The 23,115-nt window shown below is 47.1% G+C and overlaps 1 protein-coding gene across 2 annotated transcripts in view; it reads left to right on the forward strand.

The window, feature by feature from the left end:
* LOC115125295 (protocadherin Fat 3-like) overlaps positions 1-23,115 on the forward strand; it is a 245,663-nt gene that overhangs the window by 174,480 nt on the left and 48,068 nt on the right. For both annotated transcript variants that reach the window (XM_065000500.1, XM_065000501.1), the window contains exons 7-10: positions 4,714-4,989; positions 6,728-6,938; positions 8,399-11,133; positions 12,522-13,893. In XM_065000500.1, the coding sequence (XP_064856572.1) occupies positions 4,714-4,989; positions 6,728-6,938; positions 8,399-11,133; positions 12,522-13,893 (4,594 nt within the window). The remainder of the gene's footprint in view (positions 1-4,713; positions 4,990-6,727; positions 6,939-8,398; positions 11,134-12,521; positions 13,894-23,115) is intronic.

The following is a 23,115-nucleotide window of genomic DNA, read 5'->3' on the forward strand; positions in this document are numbered from 1 at the left end:
CCAGCATGGCTACCACAGCATTCTGCAGCGATACGCCGTCCCATTTGTGCTTAGTGGGACTATCATTTGTTTTTCAACAGGACAATGACCCAACACACCTCCAGGCTGTGTAAGGGTTATTTTACCAAGGAGAGTGATGGAGTGCTGCATCAGATGACCTGGCCTCCACAATCACCCAACCTCAACATATTTGAGATAGGTGGGGATGAGTTGGACCGCAGAATGAAGGGAAAGCAGCCAACAAGTGCTCAGCATATGTGGGGTCTCCTTCAAGACTGTTGGAAAAGCATTCCTCATGAAGCAGGTTGAGAGAATGCCATGAGTGTGCAATGCTGTCATCAAGGCAACAGGTGGCTACTTTGAAGAATCTCAAATATATTTTGATTTTGGCTACTACATATGTGTTATTTCATAGTGTTGATGTCTTCACTATTATTCTACAATGTAAAAAATAGTAAAAAATAAAGAAAACCCTTGAATGAGTAGGTGTGTCCAAACTTTTGACTGGTACTGTATGTGCTTCTAATAGTTACATTTAAAACCATATACACAGACCTCGCCTTCATAGACAGACACTACACCCCCATTCCCAATGACATTTATTTTTCTTTCCATCGACCATTTTGAAAAACGTCTTTACATGGTTTGATGGATGGCGCCTGTCACATTGTCACATGAATGATGGCGTGCGGCTTGTCAAAGTCCTATCAGAGTGATCGGAGCACTCTCTTCCCCCGCGTTTAATTCCTCTGGTCAAGGACGCGTACAGAGGACAATAGCCTCCCCTGTCCTGTCACGTCCTGCTCTGATCCTTTACACTGTTCAGGCTGTGCTGTGGTTGAACATTCCAAACAAAAAAGAACAAGATTATTAGTGTGTAAACTGAGCTCGTGTGAAGATTATTCATCAATCTCTGTTTAAGTTAGGACTGTCATGTTCTAAAGTGGTTTGGACACAATTTAAATATCACAATTTAAATATTGCAATTTAAATATCACAATTTAAATATTGCAATTTAAATATCGCAATTTAAATATTGCAATTTAAATTGATAGGAAATATACCTGTATTTCTCTTTCCTCTTTTAGATGTCATGTCATATACAATGTGTGTTCATTGTGTGTTAAATGCAGGTGACTGTGGCAGAACAGGACACACACACACACACACATACGCGCACACACACACACACACACACACACCCACGCACGCACACACACACACACACACACACGCACACACGCATGCACGCGCACACACACACACACACACACACACACACACACACACACACACACACACACACACACACACACACAGACATACAGTAGAATGGATTAGCATTTTTATAGAGCGGAAGGGAATACGCTGACATATGGAACGTGCTTCCAAGACACCTTATAATTTCCCTATGACAGTCCGTTTCACGCATATGTCACTCTACCTGTTCTCTCCGTTGTCATTTTCAGGGCCAGTGCTTTTCAATACCCAGGAATTAGTCGTGCGAAAAGGACAAATTCATACATATAATTTATATTCATGTGTATTTTGTCATTTTGTCATATCCGTCTGTCTGTCATGTTCCTACGGTGCATGGCAACGTTTTTGTAAAGCATTCTGAGACTATGTGACAGGGAAACTAGTTCCCTGGTGAAAATGATAGTTTGCTGATAGTGATAATGCTGTAGATTTAGATTATTATGAACACATTCACACATTCACTCACATCACATTTTTCAATTTCCCCCTCTCCCTTTCATCGCTCTCTCTCTCCCTCTGTTCATTCAGAATGATAGCTGAGGGAACTACAACGGAGCTTTACTGCTGTGTGCCCTGAAAGGGAGAGCCAACCCACTGCGCACAGATGTCAATTCAACATCTCTTCCTCGTTGGTTCAACGTAATCTCATTGAAATGACAGCGCTGATTCAACCAGTGTGTGCCCAGTGGGTATCCTCATTAAGTACAGAGGTCTAGTAGCTAGCTAGAGCACAGGAAGCCAAAAACATCCCCTCTCAGCTACTCTACTCTCTACTCAGACTGTGTAGCTCTTTCTGTCTAAGTCAGTCCATTAAGCCATGTCACACCCTGCGTGATGATACCTGTTCACGTTGTCCAAACCCCCTTGCTATTCATTCCAACACACACACACACACACATCACACTCCCTACACTCCCCTGCAAGATGTGCTGACTAAACCCCTATGGGTGTACAATACACCCCCCCTGGATAGAAGGATGAAGTTAGAAGCTAACGTTGAACAGAGCCTGACCTCAGCAGGAGCAGCTGACTGAAATTGTATGATTTTCAAGTAAATAATTTGCATTTTATTGCATGACATAAGTATTTGATCAACAACCAAACAGTAAGAATTCCGGCTCTCACAGACCTGTTAGTTTTTCTTTAAGAGGCCCTCCTGTTCTCCACTCATTACCTGTACTAACTGCACCTGTTTGAACTCGTTACCTGTATAAAAGACACCTGTCCACACACTCAATCAAACAGACTCCAACCTCTCCACAATGGCCAAGACCAGAGAGCTGTGTAAGGACATCAGGGCTAAAATTGCAGACCTGCACAAGGCTGGGATGGGCTACAGGACAATAGGCAAGCAGCTTGGTGAGAAGGCAACAACTGTTGGCGCAATTATTAGAAAATGGAAGAAGTTCAAGATGACGGTCAATCACCCTCGGTCTGGGGCTCCATACAAGATCTCACCTCGTGGGGCATCAATGATCATGAGGAAGGTGAGGGATCAGCCCAAAACTACACGACATGACCTGGTCAATGACCTGAAGAGAGCTGGGACCACAGTCTCAAAGAAAACCATTTGCAAAACACTACGCCGTCATGGATTAAAATCCTGCAGCACACGCAAGGTCCCCCTGCTCAAGCCAGCACATGTCCAGGCCCGTCTGAAGTTTGCCAATGACCATCTGGATGATCCAGAGGAGGAATGGGAGAAGGTCATGTGGCCTGATGAGACAAAAATAGAGCTTTTTGGTCTAAACTCTCGCCGTGTTTGGAGGAAGAAGAAGGATGAGTACAACTCCAAGAACACCATCCCAACCGTGAAGCATGGAGGTGGAAACATCATTCTTTGGGGATGCTTTTCTGCAAAGGGGACAGGACGACTGCACCGTATTGAGGGGAGGATGGATGGGGCCATGTATCGCGAGATCTTGGCCAACAACCTCCTTCCCTCAGTAAGAGCATTGAAGATGGGTCGTGGCTGGGTCTTCCAGCATGACAACGACCCGAAACACACAGCCAGGGCAACTAAGGAGTGGCTCCGTAACAAGCATCTCAAGGTCCTGGAGTGGCCTAGCCAGTCTCCAGACCTGAACCCAATACAACATCTTTGGAGGGAGCTGAAAGTCCGTATTGCCCAGCGACAGCCCCGAAACCTGAAGGATCTGGAGAAGGTCTGTATGGAGGAGTGGGACAAAATCCCTGCTGCAGTGTGTGCAAACCTGGTCAAGAACTACAGGAAACGTATGATCTCTGTAATTGCAAACAAAGGTTTCTGTACCAAATATTAAATTCTGCTTTTCTTATGTATCAAATACTTATGTCATGCAATAAAATGCAAATTAATTACTTAAAAATCATACAATGTGATTTTCTGGATTTTTGTTTTAGATTCCGTCTCTCACAGTTGAAGTGTACCTATGATAAAAAGTACAGACCTCTACATGCTTTGTATGTAGGAGAAACCTGCAAAATCGGCAGTGTATCAAATACTTGTTCTCCCCTCTGTATGGACCTTTTCTCTACTGTATTATTGACTGTATGCTTGTTTATTCCATGTCTAACTTTGTGTTGTTGTTTGTGTCGCACTGCTTTGCTTTATTTTGGCCGGGTCGCAGTTGTAAATGAGAACTTGTTCTCAACTAGCCTACCTGGTTAAATGAAGGTGAAATAAAATAAAATAAAATAAAAATAGTAAGTTAAAAAAAAAAATTCATGAGGTTGTGGCTATATACTGCCATCTGTTGGCGACTAGAAACAATTGCATAATAGGAACTATTACAAATTGATGGTCCTTGAAAATCAATATTAATTATTGAAAAAGTCCTTGAATTTGACTTGCCATTACTGTCTGTACGAACCCTGAAACACACACGGCTCACATACACACCTGTAAGACGTGCTGACAGTAGAGCCAGTCATGAGAGGCTGTGCAGAGTTCCCTTCTTCAACATCACAGATGGAGCCTCAGCCTGATGCCCAATGGGGGAAATCTCCGCTGGTCACCGGCAGGAAGACCTCTGCTGCTTCTGTCTTATATTTAGCCTTCCCTGCCGTTGGCCTCCCAATACGCCCTTCTTACGCAACGCAACCGCCTTCGTCATCTGCGATGGGAATCTGCCGTTTGTGACTCACAAGGTTTCCATGAGTCATCAACCGTCAACACAGTACATGACACACAACAAGCACGTCAGCAAACATATGTCTCGATTGGCAAATACGGAACATGGTGTATATTAATACATGACCTGCAAAAAACCTCTTATTCACATAACAGTTGTGACAGACTCGCAAATATGTACTGTATGACACGGAACTGTGCTGTATCTGACCGACTGTATATGTTATGTCCTACCCTTCACTCCCACTGAAGACTGAAGACAAAAACATGTGTGTGTTGTAGTACTATGACATATTTGCCTAACCCTACCCACAACAACCCTCTCTCCTTCTCCTCTCTAGGTCCACATCACAGTTTTGGACAACAACGACAACGCTCCTGTCTTCTCTCAGCCCACCTATGACATCACCATCTCTGAGGACACGCCCCCGGAGACGGAGGTGGTCCAGGTGTTAGCGTCGGACCGTGACGAGCGCCACCGTCTCACCTACTCCCTCCACAGCGCCATCGACCCCTCCAGCCTGCGTCTGTTCCGTATTGACCCCAACACTGGCACGGTGTATACTACAGAGAGACTGGACCACGAGGCTAGAGCACAACACATCCTCACTGTCATGGTAAGAGACTGATACCGTTAATGTGGTATCAAATATGGTTCGGTTATCTTGAATCACATTGTAAGGGAGGATTCCATTTGCATTATTTGGTCACATTCCCTTAAGATTCTACATGAAAAATCCCTCCGTTGGTCATGGATGAGTTGGAGCTGTCAGAGGAGGAGAGGAGAGGAGAGGAGAGGAGGAGAGGAGAGGAGAGGAGAGGAGAGGAGAAAAGACAGTAGAGATGTAGTGGTTGAAGAGCATTATCTTTATTGTGGCAGCTTAATATTCTAATGTAACCCAGCTCTCCTGCTAGAGGCTGACTACTCCTGTCTGTGTTCTCATTTTACCTGAGCTCATCGTTAAGCAATTACACAAATTACTGAGAGCAGTGAACCAACATCTCACCCTCGTCAGGGGAATGAGACGGTTTTAGAAACCATGACTGTGTGTGTGTGTGTGTGTGTGTTTGTGGAGTCTGACTGTGTGTGTGTGTGTGTGTGTGGAGTCTGACTGTGTGTGGGTGTGTGTATGTGGAGTCTGACTGTGTGTGTGTGTGTGGAGTTCTGAAATGAATCATCCTCATTCACTCTGTTTTACTTCATTTCATCTGGTTCAGTGGGTAACATAAATAGGAAACGACTGCTCATTCTACCACTGTAGTCGTACCGTTTTAATGTCTTCTCAAATAATTATAATTATAGATTATACGGTGTCATTTTGAAGCCAGATAGGAACGTCTGCGTGACATTTTGTATTAGGGAAAATACTGTATTTAAGTTTAGGCGGGCTCACTGATTTAATTTGGTGAAATCCACAGGTAGATAGTATCTTTAATATCTGGCATTCGGCGTGCCCATGACAGTGCCTGCTGTGCTGGAACCAGGTATGTAAGGGCATTGGTATAGGGTACAATGTATAGGCTATAATATGATCAGTATCTCCTAATTATAACATCTTCCTGCACCAAAGAGATAAGAGGTCTAACAATATAAATATACATTGACTACACATAACCACGACAGAGTCCAAGATAACTTTCCCCAACCAGAGCACATATAACAGTTTTGTCTATTGTGCGTAGCTGCTTTGATTAATAGAACGACTGAGCCACAATGACACACGTATTATCCTGAGCCTCAGGCGTACATAGACACAGACAGAACAGAGACAGAACAACTCTATTGTCTCCAATGGACCCAGTGATCTTCCGCCTAACACTTCCTCAGTATCATAATACCATTCAGTCTAGGACTATTATACCACTCATAGGCCCATTGGGTTATGTTAAGTGTGTTGAACTAGCCAGCGTTTCATAATACCGCCAGCAGAGCTAGCGCTAATTCTGATGCTAATGCTGGTTCTATTAATACTCCCCCTGTGTGGCGCCTCGTGTGAGACAGGCTTTGCCTCTGATCCCGTTCTCTTGTTGTGGAGAGTCTCGCATAAATCCATCTGATTAGCACTCAAATTGTCATCTGATCTCCCAATGACGGGATTAGTCCGTCCCAGAAGACCCAGAGTGATTTGCTGTGACACTCCCTTTTCATTTCATGGGAAGTTAAAGCTTCAGTACATGTTTTCAAGGGAAACTCCAGTAATGTTGTCCTATTGATTCTGTTGGTATGTTTATTCATTGCCGTAACACATAAAGTTATTTTGTAATAGGCAAGTGTTCATTTTGCCTCATGCTGGTTAAATAATGAGAAATGTAATAGTGTCTAGACTAATGATTAGAACCATTTTTCGCCCTCAGGTAAAAGACCAGGAGTTTCCGTACAGGAGGAACCTGGCCCGAGTGTTGGTGGATGTGGAGGATGTTAATGACCATGTCCCAGTGTTCACCAGTGCTCTGTACGAGGGTTCGGTCTATGAGTCTGCAGCAGTGGGCTCTGCTGTGCTCCAGGTGACTGCCCTGGACAAAGACAAGGGAGAGAACGCAGAACTCCTCTATACCATGGAATCAGGTGAGCAACTATACAAATGGCTTTGTAAATAAACAATAAGGCCCGAGGAGGTGTGGTATATGGCAAATATACCACAGCTAAGGGCTGTTCTTAGCATGACACAACGCTGCGTGCCTGGACACAGCCTTAGCTGTGGTATATTGGCCATATATCACAAACCTCTGAGGAGCCTTACTGCTATTATAAACTGGTTACCAATGTAATTAGAGAAGTAAAAATAAATGTTTCGTCATACCCATGGTATACCATCTGATACCGTTTAGCACAGCTTTCAGCCAATCAGCTTTCTTTGCTCAAACCACCCAGTTTATAATAAGAGTTTTAGTAGTATCAAAAGAATAAGGTGTGTCTAACTATGCAAATATATAGACTGGGGTTCTCTAACCTTTTCTAGCATGAGAGCTACTTTTAAAAATGAAACATGGTGGGAGCCACAATTTATTTTCTTCCAGTTTTTAAATATGCCCATTCTGCTCCTCTACCTTGCAACTCTTCCCAGGGCCTTAGTGTTCAAGATAAAGTAGTGCACTATGTTTTCTGTCAATATACCTGTTCAAATAATTGTTTATTAACCACTCTAAGGGGGTCCTATAAAATCTCCTATTTCTTCCCAAAATTCTGTTAGATTTTTTCGCAAATGATGTTTTCTCACTTTTATTTAACCTGATTTTAGATGTATGAATGTTTTACTCTCAAATGTACAATTGTTCACAGAGAAACAATACAATTGGATGTTCTGAGTCCATGTCATGCTTAAATCACATCAGAAGACCCTTTTTTGGGGGGTCTGGACGTAAACTAACACATGTATTTCGGAGTGTAATTTTAGTTACGCATATGGCCCTTTAATTACCGTCTAATTTGAGGAATGTGCCATCTAATATGACGGTCTAGCGAAGGTTCTGTACTGCTGCTACTCTTTTCATTAGAAACATGCGCAAATAATAGATACAAATGATATACTTACTCATGATATACTTCTGCCAGGTAAGCCTACTTTGCAGTTAACATTTAATTGAGAATGTTTTGGGGAAAGTATTTCTGTCAACCTACAAGATGGTTATCACATCAACTGGCTCCACACAGAGTGATAGACAAACCAGCGCACCACACAGACAGACACGGGCAATATTGCTGGAAATTAATTGGCAGATATTGTATTAGATTTGCTTTTTTAAGCCAATAGTGGCTAACCAGGGGTAGGATAATGTTAATATTGCGTTGATTAGATGGTAGCTGGGAGCTTGCGGTGTCTGATACTTGTGAGATTAGTTTATGACATTTTGCCGTGGGAAAACGTGATAATTGCATGTACTTTCAGAATTGTTTGGCGAGCTACTCATAGGTGGGCTTCAAGCTACTTGTAGCTTCCGATCGAAGACATGACAATATACAAGCAGTTGATATAGATTTCGATGCACTAGTATTTATCATTCATTCTTATGTCTGTTTTCCTTTAGGCAACACAGGGAACACGTTCCGGATTGAGCCGGTTCTGGGGATCATCTCTGTGGCCCGCGAACTCGACCTCTCCACCATCGGCTACTACGTCATTACCATCAGAGTCACCGATAACGGCTCCCCGCCACTCTTTGCCACCTCTGTGGTTCGCATCGCCGTCACACTCTCCGACAACGCCGGACCCAAGTTCCCCCAGACCGAGTACCAGGCCGAGGTCACAGAGAACGTTGCTGTGGGAACCTCTGTCACCACAGTAAGCGCCATGAGCCAATCCACGCTGACCTACGACATCCGACATGGCAACAGCGAACGCACCTTCAGGATCAACCAGTACAGTGGCGTGATCACAACTCAGAAACCCTTGGACTATGAGACCACAGCATCTTACAACCTGATCGTCCAGGCCACCAATATGGCTGGCATGGCCTCCAACGCCACCATGCTCATACGGGTGGTGGATGAAAACGACAACCCACCTGTGTTCCAGCTGCTACGCTACCAGGGTAGTATCAGCGAGGCGGCGCCCATCAACAGTGTGGTCCTGAACCCAGACAAAACTCCTCTGGTCATCAAGGCCACTGATGCTGACCGCAACCAGAACGCTCTCCTGGTCTATCAGATCGTTGAGGACACAGCCAAGATGTTCTTTACAGTGGATTCTGGCACCGGCTCCATCAGGACTATCGCCAACCTGGACCACGAGACGTTTGCTAGTTTTAACTTTCATGTTCATGTGAGAGACAGTGGGAGGCCTCAGCTGACAGCGGATAGCCCCACCGAGGTCACCATCCAGGTGATCGACACAAATGACTCTCCACCTCGCTTCACCCAAGACACCTACGAAACTGTCCTGCTGCTGCCCACCTATGTAGGAGTGGAGGCATTACAAGTCTCAGCTATGGACCCAGACCAAAACGTCCCCACAGAGCTCACCTACTCATTGACAGATGGCAACCTGGAGCACTTTACCATCCAGCCCTCCAGCGGTATCATCACCGTCAAAAACAACAACTTCTCCAAGGAACGCTTCCGCTTCAACGTCAAAGTGTCCGACGGTAAGTTCTCCAGCACTGCTCTAGTCACTGTTCTGGTCCGTGAGACGCTGGACTCTGGCCTCTTCTTTGCCCACAGCCTATACTCCTCGTCCATCCAAGAGAACAATACCAACATCACCAAAGTTGCCGTGGTCAACGCAGTGGGGAATCGCCTCAACGAGCCCCTCAAGTACACCCTACTGAATCCTGGGACACGCTTCCGGATCCGATCCACCTCTGGCGTAATCCAGACCACTGGCATTCCCTTCGACCGTGAGGAGCAGGAGTTCTATGAGCTGGTGGTGGAGGCTGGGAGGGAGCACGACCGTCTGCGTGTTGCCAGGGTAATTGTCAGGGTGCAGGTAGAGGACATTAACGACAACGCTCCTGTGTTCGTGGGACTACCGTATTACGCTGCTGTCCAAGTGGAGGCCGAACCTGGTTCGGCCATATTCCGGGTCACCGCTGTGGACCGTGACAAAGGCATCAACGGAGAGGTGTCCTACTACCTGAAAGACGACCACGGACACTTTGAGATCGACAGGTTGACGGGCGGCCTCCGTCTCAAGAAGTCTTTTGAGTCTGACCTGTCCAACCAGGAGTACCAGATGGTAGTTTACACCAAGGACGGAGGTTACCCTCCTCTTTCCTCCACCTTAGAGTTCCCCATCACCGTGGTGAACAAGGCCATGCCCGTCTTCGACAAGTCCTTCTACGCAGTGTCGGTGAACGAGGACGTAGCGGTACACACTCCCATATTAGGAATCAATGCCACCAGCCCTGAGGGCCAGAACATAATCTACACCATCGTGGAGGGAGACCCCTCTCTGCAGTTCGACATCGGCTTTGACACCGGAGTCATCAGAGTCATCAACTCCCTGGACTATGAGATCGCCCCATCCTTCCGTCTGACCATCAGAGCCACAGACTACCTGACCGGCGCCCGTGCTGAGGTGGACGTAGATGTCACAGTTAATGATTTCAATGATAACCCTCCGGTGTTTGAGAAAATGTCCTATAAGGCAGTTCTGTCTGAGACTGCCATGATTGGCACTCCGGTTCTGCAAGTGGTGGCTACCGACAAAGACTCTGAGAAGAACAACATTGTACGCTATCAGATATTCTACCCCACAGATGCCTACAACAGCACCGACCACTTCCACATCGACAGCAGCAGCGGCCTCATCTTGACCGCCCGCATGCTCGACCACGAGCTGGTCCAGCGCTACGACTTCATCGTCAGGGCAACCGATAACGGCTTCCCACCGCTGAGCAGTGAAGTGTCGGTCACGGTGGTGGTGAATGACATGAACGACAACCCTCCGGTGTTCAACCAGCTTCTCTACGAGGCCTATGTCAGCGAACTGGCCACGAGGGGCTATTTTGTGACCTGCGTCCAGGCTTTGGATGCTGACAGCTCCGACTATGACAAACTGGAGTACAGCATCCTGTCAGGAAACGAGAGGATGAACTTTGTGATGGATGGTAAGACGGGTATCATCACACTGTCTGGTCACAGGAAGCAGAGAATGGAGCCAGCCTACAGTCTTAATGTATCCGTTTCTGATGGGGTGTTCACCAGCACAGCCCAGGTGCACGTCAGGGTCCTGGGGGCCAACCTCTACAGCCCTGTGTTTGGACTGAATGCCTACGATGCAGAGGTACGGGAGAATGCAGCGGTAGGAACCAAGGTGATCCAGGTAAGAGCCATTCATTTGAAAGTATCCAGCTTGTGGTTTTAAAAAATATATATATATATTTCACCTTTATTTAACCAGGTAAGCAAGTTGAGAACAAGTTCTCATTTACAATTGCGACCTGGCCAAGATAAAGCAAAGCAGTTCGACACATACAACGACACAGAGTTACACATGGAGTAAAACAAACATACAGTCAATAATACAGTAAAAAAAACAAGTCTATATACAATGTGAGCAAATTAGGTGAGAAGGGAGGTAAAGGCAAAAAAGGCCATGGTGGCAAAGTAAATACAATATAGCAAGTAAAACACTGGAATGGTAGTTTTGCAATGGAAGAATGTGCAAAGTAGAAATAAAAATAATGGGGTGCAAAGGAGCAAAATAAATAAATAAATTAAATACAGTTGGGAAAGAGGTAGTTGTTTGGGCTAAATTATAGGTGGGCTATGTACAGGTGCAGTAATCTGTAAGATGCTCTGACAGTTGGTGCTTAAAGCTAGTGAGGGAGATAAGTGTTTCCAATTTAAGAGATTTTTGTAGTTCGTTCCAGTCATTGGCAGCAGAGAACTGGAAGGAGAGGCGGCCAAAGAAAGAATTGGTTTTGGGGGTGACTAGAGAGATATACCTGCTGGAGCGTGTGCTACAGGTGGGAGATGCTATGGTGACCAGCGAGCTGAGATAAGGGGGACTTTACCTAGCAGGGTCTTGTAGATGACATGGAGCCAGTGGGTTTGGCGACGAGTATGAAGCGAGGGCCAGCCAACGAGAGCGTACAGGTCGCAATGGTGGGTAGTATATGGGGCTTTGGTGACAAAACGGATTGCACTGTGATAGACTGCATCCAATTTGTTGAGTAAGGTATTGGAGGCTATTTTGTAAATGACATCGCCAAAGTCGAGGATTGGTAGGATGGTCAATTTTACAAGGGTATGTTTGGCAGCATGAGTGAAGGATGCTTTGTTGCGAAATAGGAAGCCAATTCTAGATTTAACTTTGGATTGGAGATGTTTGATATGGGTCTGGAAGGAGAGTTTACAGTCTAACCAGACACCTAAGTATTTGTAGTTGTCCACGTATTCTAAGTCAGAGCCGTCCAGAGTAGTGATGTTGGACAGGCGGGTAGGTGCAGGTAGCGATCGGTTGAAGAGCATGCATTTAGTTTTACTTGTATTTAAGAGCAATTGGTGGCCACGGAAGGAGAGTTGTATGGCATTGAAGCTTGCCTGGAGGGTTGTTAACACAGTGGTAATGAATTGTGTATTTTATTTAATGAATCTTTGATTCACATGATACTATATTTGTAATAGTATTTGTAATATGTTTTGTGTGACATGTTTACTATGTACAATACCCCATCTAAAAGAAAGTAACTTAACTATTATTACCAGGTTAGGGCGACCGATGCTGACCCAGGAGTGTTTGGCCAGATTACCTACTCATTCGTCAACGACGTGGGGAAGGACCAGTTTAGTGTGGACGCCAATGGTCAGATCACCACCCTGGAGAAGCTGGACAGAGAGGACCCTGCCAACAAGGACATTGTCCTTACGGTGGCGGCCCAGGACGGAGGTGGAAGGGCCTCCTACTGCACCGTCCGGGTCTCCCTGGTGGATGACAACGACAATGTCCCTCGCTTCAGAGCTGCAGAATACCGTGCTTCCGTCAAATCCGACGTAGGCAAGGGCTTCTTGGTGACCCAGATCCAGGCGTATGATCCTGACGACGGTGCCAACTCTAAGGTGACATACTCGCTCTACAGCGAGGCACACGTGCCCGTGGCGGATGTGTTAGAGATCGACCCTGACAACGGCTGGATGGTCACCAAGGGGAGTTTCAGCCACCTGCGCAACTCAGTCCTGTCTTTCTTTGTTAAAGCAGTAGATGGAGGTATCCCTGTCAAGCACTCTTTAGTATCAGTCTACATCCACGTCTTGGCATCTGACGCCCTCATCCCCTCCTTCACCCAACCCCAGTTCTCCTTTACCGTCCCAGAGGACACTCCTATAGGAGCTGCCCTAGGGTCCGTCCGCCTCATCACCCCACCAGGCTACGCCTCGCTGCCAGTCACCTTTGCTCTGGTCAACGGAGAGACCGGGGAGAACAACCAGGATGGAGTCCTGGTGGTGGACAGGGACACTGGGGTCATCAAGCTGGACAAGCCCTTGGACCACGAGGTCATCACTGCCTTCCACTTCAAGGTCACAGCCACCGTGCAGCAGGCCAAGCTGGACTCTGTGACCAGCGTCGACGTAGAAGTCAAAGTCCTGGATCTGAACGACAACAAGCCAGCATTTGAATCCAACGCCTACGAGGCGACAGTGATGGAAGGGATGCCTATTGGCACCATAATCATCCAGGTTCAGGCTCTGGACCCAGACTCTGGAGCTAACGGACAGGTTACATACAGCCTAGGCACGTTGGCGCAATCCGAAGGGGAGCCGGACCAATCCACACAGACCTTCACCATTGACAGCAACACTGGCTGGATCTCTACTCTCAAGGAGTTGGACCATGAGATGTACCCGTCCTACGCCTTCCTGGTGGTGGCCTCAGACCTGGGGGAGACCCTGGCCCTCTCTTCCACCTCCACGGTGACCGTGGCCGTGTCGGACATCAACGACAACCCGCCCAGATTCCTGCATGAGAGGTACCTGGGCTCAGTGCGTGAGAGCGACCCCCCTGGCGAGGTGGTGGCGGTGCTCAACACTAGAGACGACGACAGCTCTACAGTGAACCGCCAAGTCAGCTATCACATCACAGGTGAGTCAGAGAATGGGAGTGTGTGTGTTATTAATGTGTTTAGCTGTCTGTCCTCTTTATGCATCTTCATATGTCTCACTGTCTGTCTTTCAACTTGTCTTCTGTCCCCCTGTCTCACTCACTGACTGTCTGTCTGCTTCTCTACCTTCATATTGGCTATCTCTGTCTGACTCTGTCTCTCTGTCTCACTTCACTGCCTGCCTCTCTATCTGTCTGTCTGTCTGTCTGTCTGTCTGTCTGTCTGTCTGTCTGTCTGTCTGTCTGTCTGTCTGTCTGTCTGTCTGTCTGTCTGTCTGTCTGTCTGTCTCTGTCTGTCTGTCTGTCTGTCTGTCTGTCTGTCTGTCTGTCTGTCTGTCTGTCTGTCTGTCTGTCTGTCTGTCTTACTGCCTGTCTCTGTCGGTCTCTCTGTCGGTGTTACTGTCTGTCTGTCTGTCTGTCTGTCTGTCTGTCTGTCTGTCTGTCTGTCTGTCTGTCTGTCTGTACCACTGTCTGTCCCACTGTCTGTTTCCTTGTTTACTTTAGATAAACTCTTCATTTGTATGCTGCCTGGCTCATCTCCAAACCATCACAACAACGCTTGTGAATATACAAGAGGGAAACCAATAACAATAAATTAAGGATGAGGCTTGATTCATAATTCCTACATTTCTTATTCGTATCTTAGGTATGTTTGCGCATACTAGCAGTGGAGGTTTGATTAATAAACAAACGTTGTCACAGTAATAATGATTTGAATACTGCTGAGACTAGCTCTTTCGCAGATAAGCAATTTTTTCATCACAAAATATGACGTGCCTGCACAACCCCCCTGACATCGGCAAATGCCGCGGAGGTAGTAAATAGAGTTATAGTAAACAGTTTAAGAGTACCTGCGGTGCATTTGATGAAAGTTGTTGCTATAGCGATATGTCCTGTTTTTATTTCTTTCCATAGCTTTAATGGATGGGTGTTTATTTTAAAGTGGAGACTGGAGAGAGTTAATTAGATTGTGGTTGACCCAGGGACATCAATGGGAGGTGATTTTCATAAATGTTTTTACCTTTTAGGGAGCTGAGTTTTTGGTTTGGTGAAGTACCTGGCAGTTGAAAGAGTGGTAAAAGTCTGTTTTGATACATAATGAACAAGGACAAAATATGACTAAATCTGTCTTTTATGAATGTCTTGTTGAAAAGAGGGTTAGAGTTGCCTGATTTGTTCTCTGCTAATTGACAAGTGGGGAAATAACAATGAAGTAGGAACGCCCAATGAGACGGAGCGGTGGATCGCCATGCCGATGGGAATAGGAAGCTAATGAAGGACTTTGAAAAGCAGGAAATGGAATCTGAATGGAATTGTAATTAGCATTGCCAGGAGGGAGGGCGGGAGAGATGTGACCTTACCTACAACAGAAAGAGAAAGGGAGATAGATTGAGAAGGAGAATTAACTTATGTTAAACACTGCATAGAGAAAGAGAGAGGATCAATGACAGAGAGCTTGGACCAAGAGAGAGAGAGAGAGAGAGAGAGAGAGAGAGAGAGAGAATTGGCATTACACACTGCTGGGAGAAGAAGAGAATGAACGACAGCTAGATGTGACCTTACGCAGCAGAGACACTGAACGGGGTATAGGGATATATGTTTTTATACTAGCACAAAGAAACTACCTGGATTGAACATGTACCAACACCACAAGGTGAAAAACAACATTTAATTTAGCTGGGTGTTGTCTTGGGAGGATTTTAACACTTTGACGGAAGCCAGGGGATGTGATATGACAAATCCGTTGACTCCCAGCCGCTCTCAAAGCCTCACCTAGACTTCTGCGTCTTAGTTGCCCCACACCATACTTGATAAGGTATCATGGAAGTTTAATCAAATGTACACAAACTGGGAAAAGGAAATGTAATGATTGAGTGTTTGTGATGTAATTTTGGCGCAATGTTGTTGGTCAGGCTTACAGGAAGTGTGTATGTGTGTCTGAAACATTTACAATGATGGAAATCTTTTTATGTCTGCTCCGTTTGTGTCCGTTGCCCCCGCCCAGTCCGTTGTCCCCGCCCAGTCCGTTGTCCCCGCCCCGTCCGTTGTCCCCGCCCAGTCCGTTGTCCCCGACCAGTCCGTTGTCCCCGCCCCGTCCGTTGTCCCCGCCCAGTCCGTTGTCCCCGCCCAGTCCGTTGTCAGTCCGTTGTCCCCGCCCAGTCCGTTGTCCCCGCCCCGTCCGTTGTCCCCGCCCAGTCCGTTTTCCCCGCCCCGTTCGTTGTCCCCGCCCAGTCCGTTGTCTCCGCCCGGTCCGTTGTCCCCGCCCAGTCCATCCGTTGTCCCCGCCCAGTCCGTCCGTTGTCCCCGCCCAGTCCGTTGTCCCCGCCCGGTCCGTTGTCCCCGCCTGGTCCGTTGTCCCCGCCCCGTCCGTTGTCCCCGCCCAGTCCGTCCGTTGTCCCCTCCCAGTCCGTCCGTTGTCCCCGCCCCGTCCGTTGTCCCCGCCCAGTCCGTCCGTTGTCCCCTCCCAGTCCGTCCGTTGTCCCCGCCCAGTCCGTCCGTTGTCCCTGCCCAGTCCGTCCGTTGTCCCTTCCCTGTCCGTTGTCCCCTCCCTGTCCGTTGTCCCCGCCCTGTCCGTTGTCCTGGGCCGTTGTCCCCGCCGGTCCGTTGTCCCCGCCCGTTGGGCCGTTGTTCCCGCCCAGTCCGTTGTCCCCGCCCGGTCCGTTGTCCCCGCCCGTTGTCCCGGGCCGTTGTCCCCGCCCAGTCCGTTGTCCCCGCCCGGGCTGTTGTCCCCGCCCAGTCTGTTGTCCCCGCCCAGTCCGTTGTCCCCGCCCAGTCCGTTGTCCCCGCCCGGGCCGTTGTCCCCGCCCAGTCCATTGTCCCCGCCCAGTCCGTTGTCCCCGCCCAGTCCGTTGTCCCCGCCCGGGCCGTTGTCCCCGCCCAGTCCGTTGTCCCCGCCCAGTCCGTTGTCCCCGCCCGGTCCGTTGTCCCCGCCCGGGCCGTTGTCCCCGCCCAGTCCGTTGTCCCCGCCCGGTTCGCATCGATAGATCAAGATCATGCATTTAGCCACCGGCTGATATTAATTACACAGAGTTTAGTGATGTTGAGGTGAAATGGAAAGTCGGGTGTTTAGAGCTATCATCAGACCATATTGAGGGGAGTAGAGAGGAAAAACCAATTAGGATGTTGTTGTCATAGAAGGGGAGTGGAGAGGAAAAACCAATTAGGATGTTGTTGTCATAGAAGGGGAGTGGAGAGGAAAAACCAATTAGGATGTTGTTGTCATAGAAAGGGAGTGGAGAGGAAAAACCAATTAGGATGTTGTTGTCATAGAAGGGGAGTGGAGAGGAAAAACCAATTAGGATGTTGTTGTCATAGAAGGGGAGTGGAGAGGAAAAACCAATTAGGATGTTGTTGTCATAGAAGGGGAGTGGAGAGGAAAAACCAATTAGGATGTTGTTGTCATGGGAGTGGAGAGGAAAAACCAATTAGGATGTTGTTGTCATAGAAGGGGAGGGGAGAGGAAAAACCAATTAGGATGTTGTTGTCATGGGAGTGGAGAGGAAAAACCAATTAGGATGTTGTTGTCATAGAAGGGGAGTGGAGAGGAAAAACCAATTAGGATGTTGTTGTCATAGAAGGGGAGTGGAGAGGAAAAACCAATTAGGATGTTGTTGTCATGGGAGTGGAGAGGAAAAACCAATTAGGATGTTGTTGTCATGGGAGTGGAGAGGAAAAACCAATTAGGATGTTGTTGTCATGGGAGTGGAGAGGAAAAACCAATTAGGATGTTGTTGTCATAGAAGGGGAGAGAGGGGATGTTGTTGTCATAGAAGGGGAGTGGAGAGGAAAAACCAATTAGGATGTTGTTGTCATAGAAGGGGAGTGGAGAGGAAAAACCAATTAGGATGTTGTTGTCATAGAAGGGGAGGGGAGAGGAAAAACCAATTAGGATGTTGTTGTCATAGAAGGAGAGTGGATAGGAAAAACAATTAGGATTGAAGTTTGTAATTTCCACTTTAAAATTGATTTGCCCAACGAAAAATGTATCAACCCGTACAAAAAATGTCCATTAATTATAATCCACATAATAATTCACATTCCCTCAAATGAATATCTTACAACTGTAGTCTATTACTGAGTCTGCATGGCTGGTACTCACACTGAGACTGCAGCTTCCCGCTCACTCACTAGTCTAGGAGAGGCTTCTCTGCTCTCTGTGAAAAGGTCCACTCTGCTGCTGTGAGTGTTGTGTCTAGTACAGACAGAGAACAGTAAGTGTTACACAACTCTAAATGTCTCCACATAATAACTCAGTAATACCACTGTAACAGCTTCTTCAGTGTTTCAGCTGTAGGTTACATGTATGCCTGTTTGTCTCTCTCGCTACATCTCCTTCTCTCCCTTTTCTCCTCTTCCTCTCTTCTCTCTCTCCATTTTGTTATATATTTTTCACTCTCTCGTCCTCTTCTGTTTCCTCGCTCTCTCTTTCATCATCTATCTCTTTCCATCCTTCCTTGACCCTCTCTCTATCTCTCTGAGGGGCAGGTGTGAGTGTAGTTCCTATGGTTATGTGTATGAGATGCTGTTGCTGTGAATTTGGTAGGAAGATGGCACTACCTATTGTAGTGCTGAGCTGAGCCGGCTGCTGTTACAGGTGGTGAATTACCAGGGTCCTTATGTGCTTGACACTCGTTGATTGCTACACTGTTAATTCCAGTGCAACGTCCAAATAAAAAGCTCTGTGTCAGACGGAGCGCTGAGAGGTCGAATAGAGGTCATTAAAGCACTGGCTAATACATTTGGTATGTGTGTGTGTGTGTGTGTGTGTGTGTGTGTGTGTGTGTGTGTGTGTGTGTGTGTGTGTGTGTGTGTGTGTGTGTGTGTGTTGGCCCGCAGACTGCAGCCTGTGAGTGTGTGTGCATTTCTCTGGTTTGTGTGTGTATATCAACTCTCTTTCTCCCACCCTACCTTTCTCCTCAGGTGGGAACCCTCAAGTGTGTATATAAACTCCCTCTCTCTCTCTCTCTCCTCAGGTGGGAACCCTCAAGTGTGTTTATAAACTCCCTCTCTCTCTCTTTCTCCTCAGGTGGGAACCCTCAAGTGTGTATATAAACCCTCTCTCTCTCTCTCTCTCCTCAGGTGGGAACCCTCAAGTGTGTATATAAACTCTCTCTCTCTCTTTCTCCTCAGGTGGGAACCCTCAAGTGTGTATATAAACCTTCTCTCTCTCTCTCTCTCCTCAGGTGGGAACCCTCAAGTGTGTATATAAACTCTCTCTCTCTCTCTCTCTCTCTCTCTCCTCAGGTGGGAACCCTCAAGTGTGTATATAAACCTTCTCTCTCTCTCTCTCTCCTCAGGTGGGAACCCTCAAGTGTGTATATAAACCCTCTCTCTCTCTCTCTCTCCTCAGGTGGGAACCCTCAAGTGTGTATATAAACTCCCTCTCTCTCTCTTTCTCCTCAGGTGGGAACCCTCAAGTGTGTTTATAAACTCCCTCTCTCTCTCTTTCTCCTCAGGTGGGAACCCTCAAGTGTGTATATAAACCCTCTCTCTCTCTCTCTCTCTCTCCTCAGGTGGGAACCCTCAAGTGTGTATATAAACTCTCTCTCTCTCTTTCTCCTCAGGTGGGAACCCTCAAGTGTGTATATAAACTCCCTCTCTCTCTTTCTCCTCAGGTGGGAACCCTCAAGTGTGTATATAAACTCCCTCTCTCTCTCTTTCTCCTCAGGTGGGAACCCTCAAGTGTGTATATAAACACCCTCTCTCTCTTTCTCCTCAGGTGGGAACCCTCAAGTGTGTATATAAACACCCTCTGTCTCTTTCTCCTCAGGTGGGAACCCTCAAGCGTGTATATAAACCCTCTCTCTCTCTCTCTCTCCTCAGGTGGGAACCCTCAAGTGTGTATATAAACTCTCTCTCTCTCTCTCTCTCTTTCTCCTCAGGTGGGAACCCTCAAGTGTGTATATAAACTCCCTCTCTCTCTCTCCTCAGGTGGGAACCCTCAAGTGTGTATATAAACTCCCTCTCTCTCTCTTTCTCCTCAGGTGGGAACCCTCAAGTGTGTATATAAACTCTCTCTCTCTCATCAGGTGGGAACCCTCAAGTGTGTATATAAACTCCTCTCTCTTTCTCCTCAGGTGGGAACCCTCAAGTGTGTATATAAACTCCTCTCTCTCTCTTTCTCCTCAGGTGGGAACCCTCAAGTGTGTATATAAACTCTCTCTCTCTCTTTCTCCTCAGGTGGGAACCCTCAAGTGTGTATATAAACTCCCTCTCTCTCTCTCCTCAGGTGGGAACCCTCAAGTGTGTATATAAACTCCCTCTCTCTTTCTCCTCAGGTGGGAACCCTCAAGTGTGTATATAAACTCCCTCTCTCTCTCTTTCTCCTCAGGTGGGAACCCTCAAGTGTGTTTATAAACTCTCTCTCTCTCTCTCCTCAGGTGGGAACCCTCAAGTGTGTATATAAACTCCTCTCTCTCTTTCTCCTCAGGTGGGAACCCTCAAGTGTGTATATAAACTCCCTCTCTCTCTCTTTCTCCTCAGGTGGGAACCCTCAAGTGTGTATATAAACTCCCTCTCTCTCTCTTTCTCCTCAGGTGGGAACCCTCAAGTGTGTATATAAACTCTCTCTCTCTCTCTCCTCAGGTGGGAACCCTCAAGTGTGTATATAAACTCTCTCTCTCTCCTCAGGTGGGAACCCTCAAGTGTGTATATAAACTCCCCTCTCTCTCTTTCTCCTCAGGTGGGAACCCTCAAGTGTGTATATAAACTCTCTCTCTCTCCTCAGGTGGGAACCCTCAAGTGTGTATATAAACTCTCTCTCTCTCTCTCTCCTCAGGTGGGAACCCTCAAGTGTGTAGATAAACTCTCTCTCTCTTTCTCCTCAGGTGGGAACCCTCAAGTGTGTATATAACTCCCTCTCTCTCTCTCTCTTTCTCCTCAGGTGGGAACCCTCAAGTGTGTATATAAACTCTCCTCTCTCTCTCTCTCTCTCCTCAGGTGGGAACCCTCAAGTGTGTATATAAACTCCCTCTCTCTTTCTCCTCAGGTGGGAACCCTCAAGTGTGTATATAAACTCCCTCCTCTCTCTCTTTCTCCTCAGGTGGGAACCCTCAAGTGTGTATATAAACTCCCTCTCTCTCTCTCTCTCCTCAGGTGGGAACCCTCAAGTGTGTATATAAACTCCCTCTCTCTTTCTCCTCAGGTGGGAACCCTCAAGTGTGTAGATAAACTCCCTCTCTCTCTTTCTCCTCAGGTGGGAACCCTCAAGTGTGTTTATAAACTCCCTCTCTCTCTCTTTCTCCTCAGGTGGGAACCCTCAAGTGTGTATATAAACTCTCTCTCTCTCTCTCCTCAGGTGGGAACCCTCAAGTGTGTATATAAACTCTCTCTCTCTCTCCTCAGGTGGGAACCCTCAAGTGTGTATATAAACTCCCTCTCTCTCTCTTTCTCCTCAGGTGGGAACCCTCAAGTGTGTATATAAACTCTCTCTCTCTCCTCAGGTGGGAACCCTCAAGTGTGTATATAAACTCTCTCTCTCTCTCTCTCTCTCTCTCTCTCTCTCTCCTCAGGTGGGAACCCTCAAGTGTGTATATAAACTCCCTCTCTCTCTCTCTTTCTCCTCAGGTGGGAACCCTCAAGTGTGTATATAAACTCTCTCTCTCTCTTTCTCCTCAGGTGGGAACCCTCAAGTGTGTATATAAACTCCCTCTCTCTCTTTCTCTCAGGTGGGAACCCTCAAGTGTGTTTATAAACTCTCTCTCTCTCTCTCCTCAGGTGGGAACCCTCAAGTGTGTATATAAACTCCCTCTCTCTCTCTCCTCAGGTGGGAACCCTCAAGTGTGTAGATAAACTCCCTCTCTCTCTCTCTTTCTCCTCAGGTGGGAACCCTCAAGTGTGTATATAAACTCCCTCTCTCTCTTTCTCCTCAGGTGGGAACCCTCAAGTGTGTATATAAACTCTCTCTCTCTCCTCAGGTGGGAACCCTCAAGTGTGTATATAAACTCTCTCTCTCTCTTTCTCCTCAGGTGGGAACCCTCAAGTGTGTATATAAACTCCCTCTCTCTCTCTCTCTCCTCAGGTGGGAACCCTCAAGTGTGTATATAAACTCTCTCTCTCTCTTTCTCCTCAGGTGGGAACCCTCAAGTGTGTATATAAACTCCCTCTCTCTCTCTCTCTCCTCAGGTGGGAACCCTCAAGTGTGTATATAAACTCCCTCTCTCTTTCTCCTCAGGTGGGAACCCTCAAGTGTGTAGATAAACTCCCTCTCTCTCTTTCTCCTCAGGTGGGAACCCTCAAGTGTGTTTATAAACTCTCTCTCTCTCTCTCTCTCCTCAGGTGGGAACCCTCAAGTGTGTATATAAACTCCCTCTCTCTCTCTCCTCAGGTGGGAACCCTCAAGTGTGTAGATAAACTCCCTCTCTCTCTCTCTTTCTCCTCAGGTGGGAACCCTCAAGTGTGTATATAAACTCCCTCTCTCTCTCTTTCTCCTCAGGTGGGAACCCTCAAGTGTGTATATAAACTCTCTCTCTCTCTCTCCTCAGGTGGGAACCCTCAAGTGTGTATATAAACTCTCTCTCTCTCTCCTCAGGTGGGAACCCTCAAGTGTGTATATAAACTCCCTCTCTCTCTCTTTCTCCTCAGGTGGGAACCCTCAAGTGTGTATATAAACTCTCTCTCTCTCCTCAGGTGGGAACCCTCAAGTGTGTATATAAACTCTCTCTCTCTCTCTCTCTCTCTCTCTCCTCAGGTGGGAACCCTCAAGTGTGTATATAAACTCCCTCTCTCTCTCTCTCTTTCTCCTCAGGTGGGAACCCTCAAGTGTGTATATAAACTCTCTCTCTCTCTCTCTCTCTCCTCAGGTGGGAACCCTCAAGTGTGTATATAAACTCTCTCTCTCTCTTTCTCCTCAGGTGGGAACCCTCAAGTGTGTATATAAACTCCCTCTCTCTCTCTCTCTCCTCAGGTGGGAACCCTCAAGTGTGTATAAAAACTCCCTCTCTCTCTCTCTCTCCTCAGGTGGGAACCCTCAAGTGTGTATATAAACTCCCTCTCTCTTTCTCCTCAGGTGGGAACCCTCAAGTGTGTAGATAAACTCCCTCTCTCTCTTTCTCCTCAGGTGGGAACCCTCAAGTGTGTTTATAAACTCTCTCTCTCTCTCTCTCCTCAGGTGGGAACCCTCAAGTGTGTATATAAACTCCCTCTCTCTCTCTTTCTCTTCAGGTGGGAACCCTCAAGTGTGTATATAAACTCTCTCTCTCTCTC

The sequence above is a fragment of the Oncorhynchus nerka genome, linkage group LG14 (genome assembly GCF_034236695.1).
Source record: "Oncorhynchus nerka isolate Pitt River linkage group LG14, Oner_Uvic_2.0, whole genome shotgun sequence".
NCBI lineage: Eukaryota > Metazoa > Chordata > Actinopteri > Salmoniformes > Salmonidae > Oncorhynchus > Oncorhynchus nerka.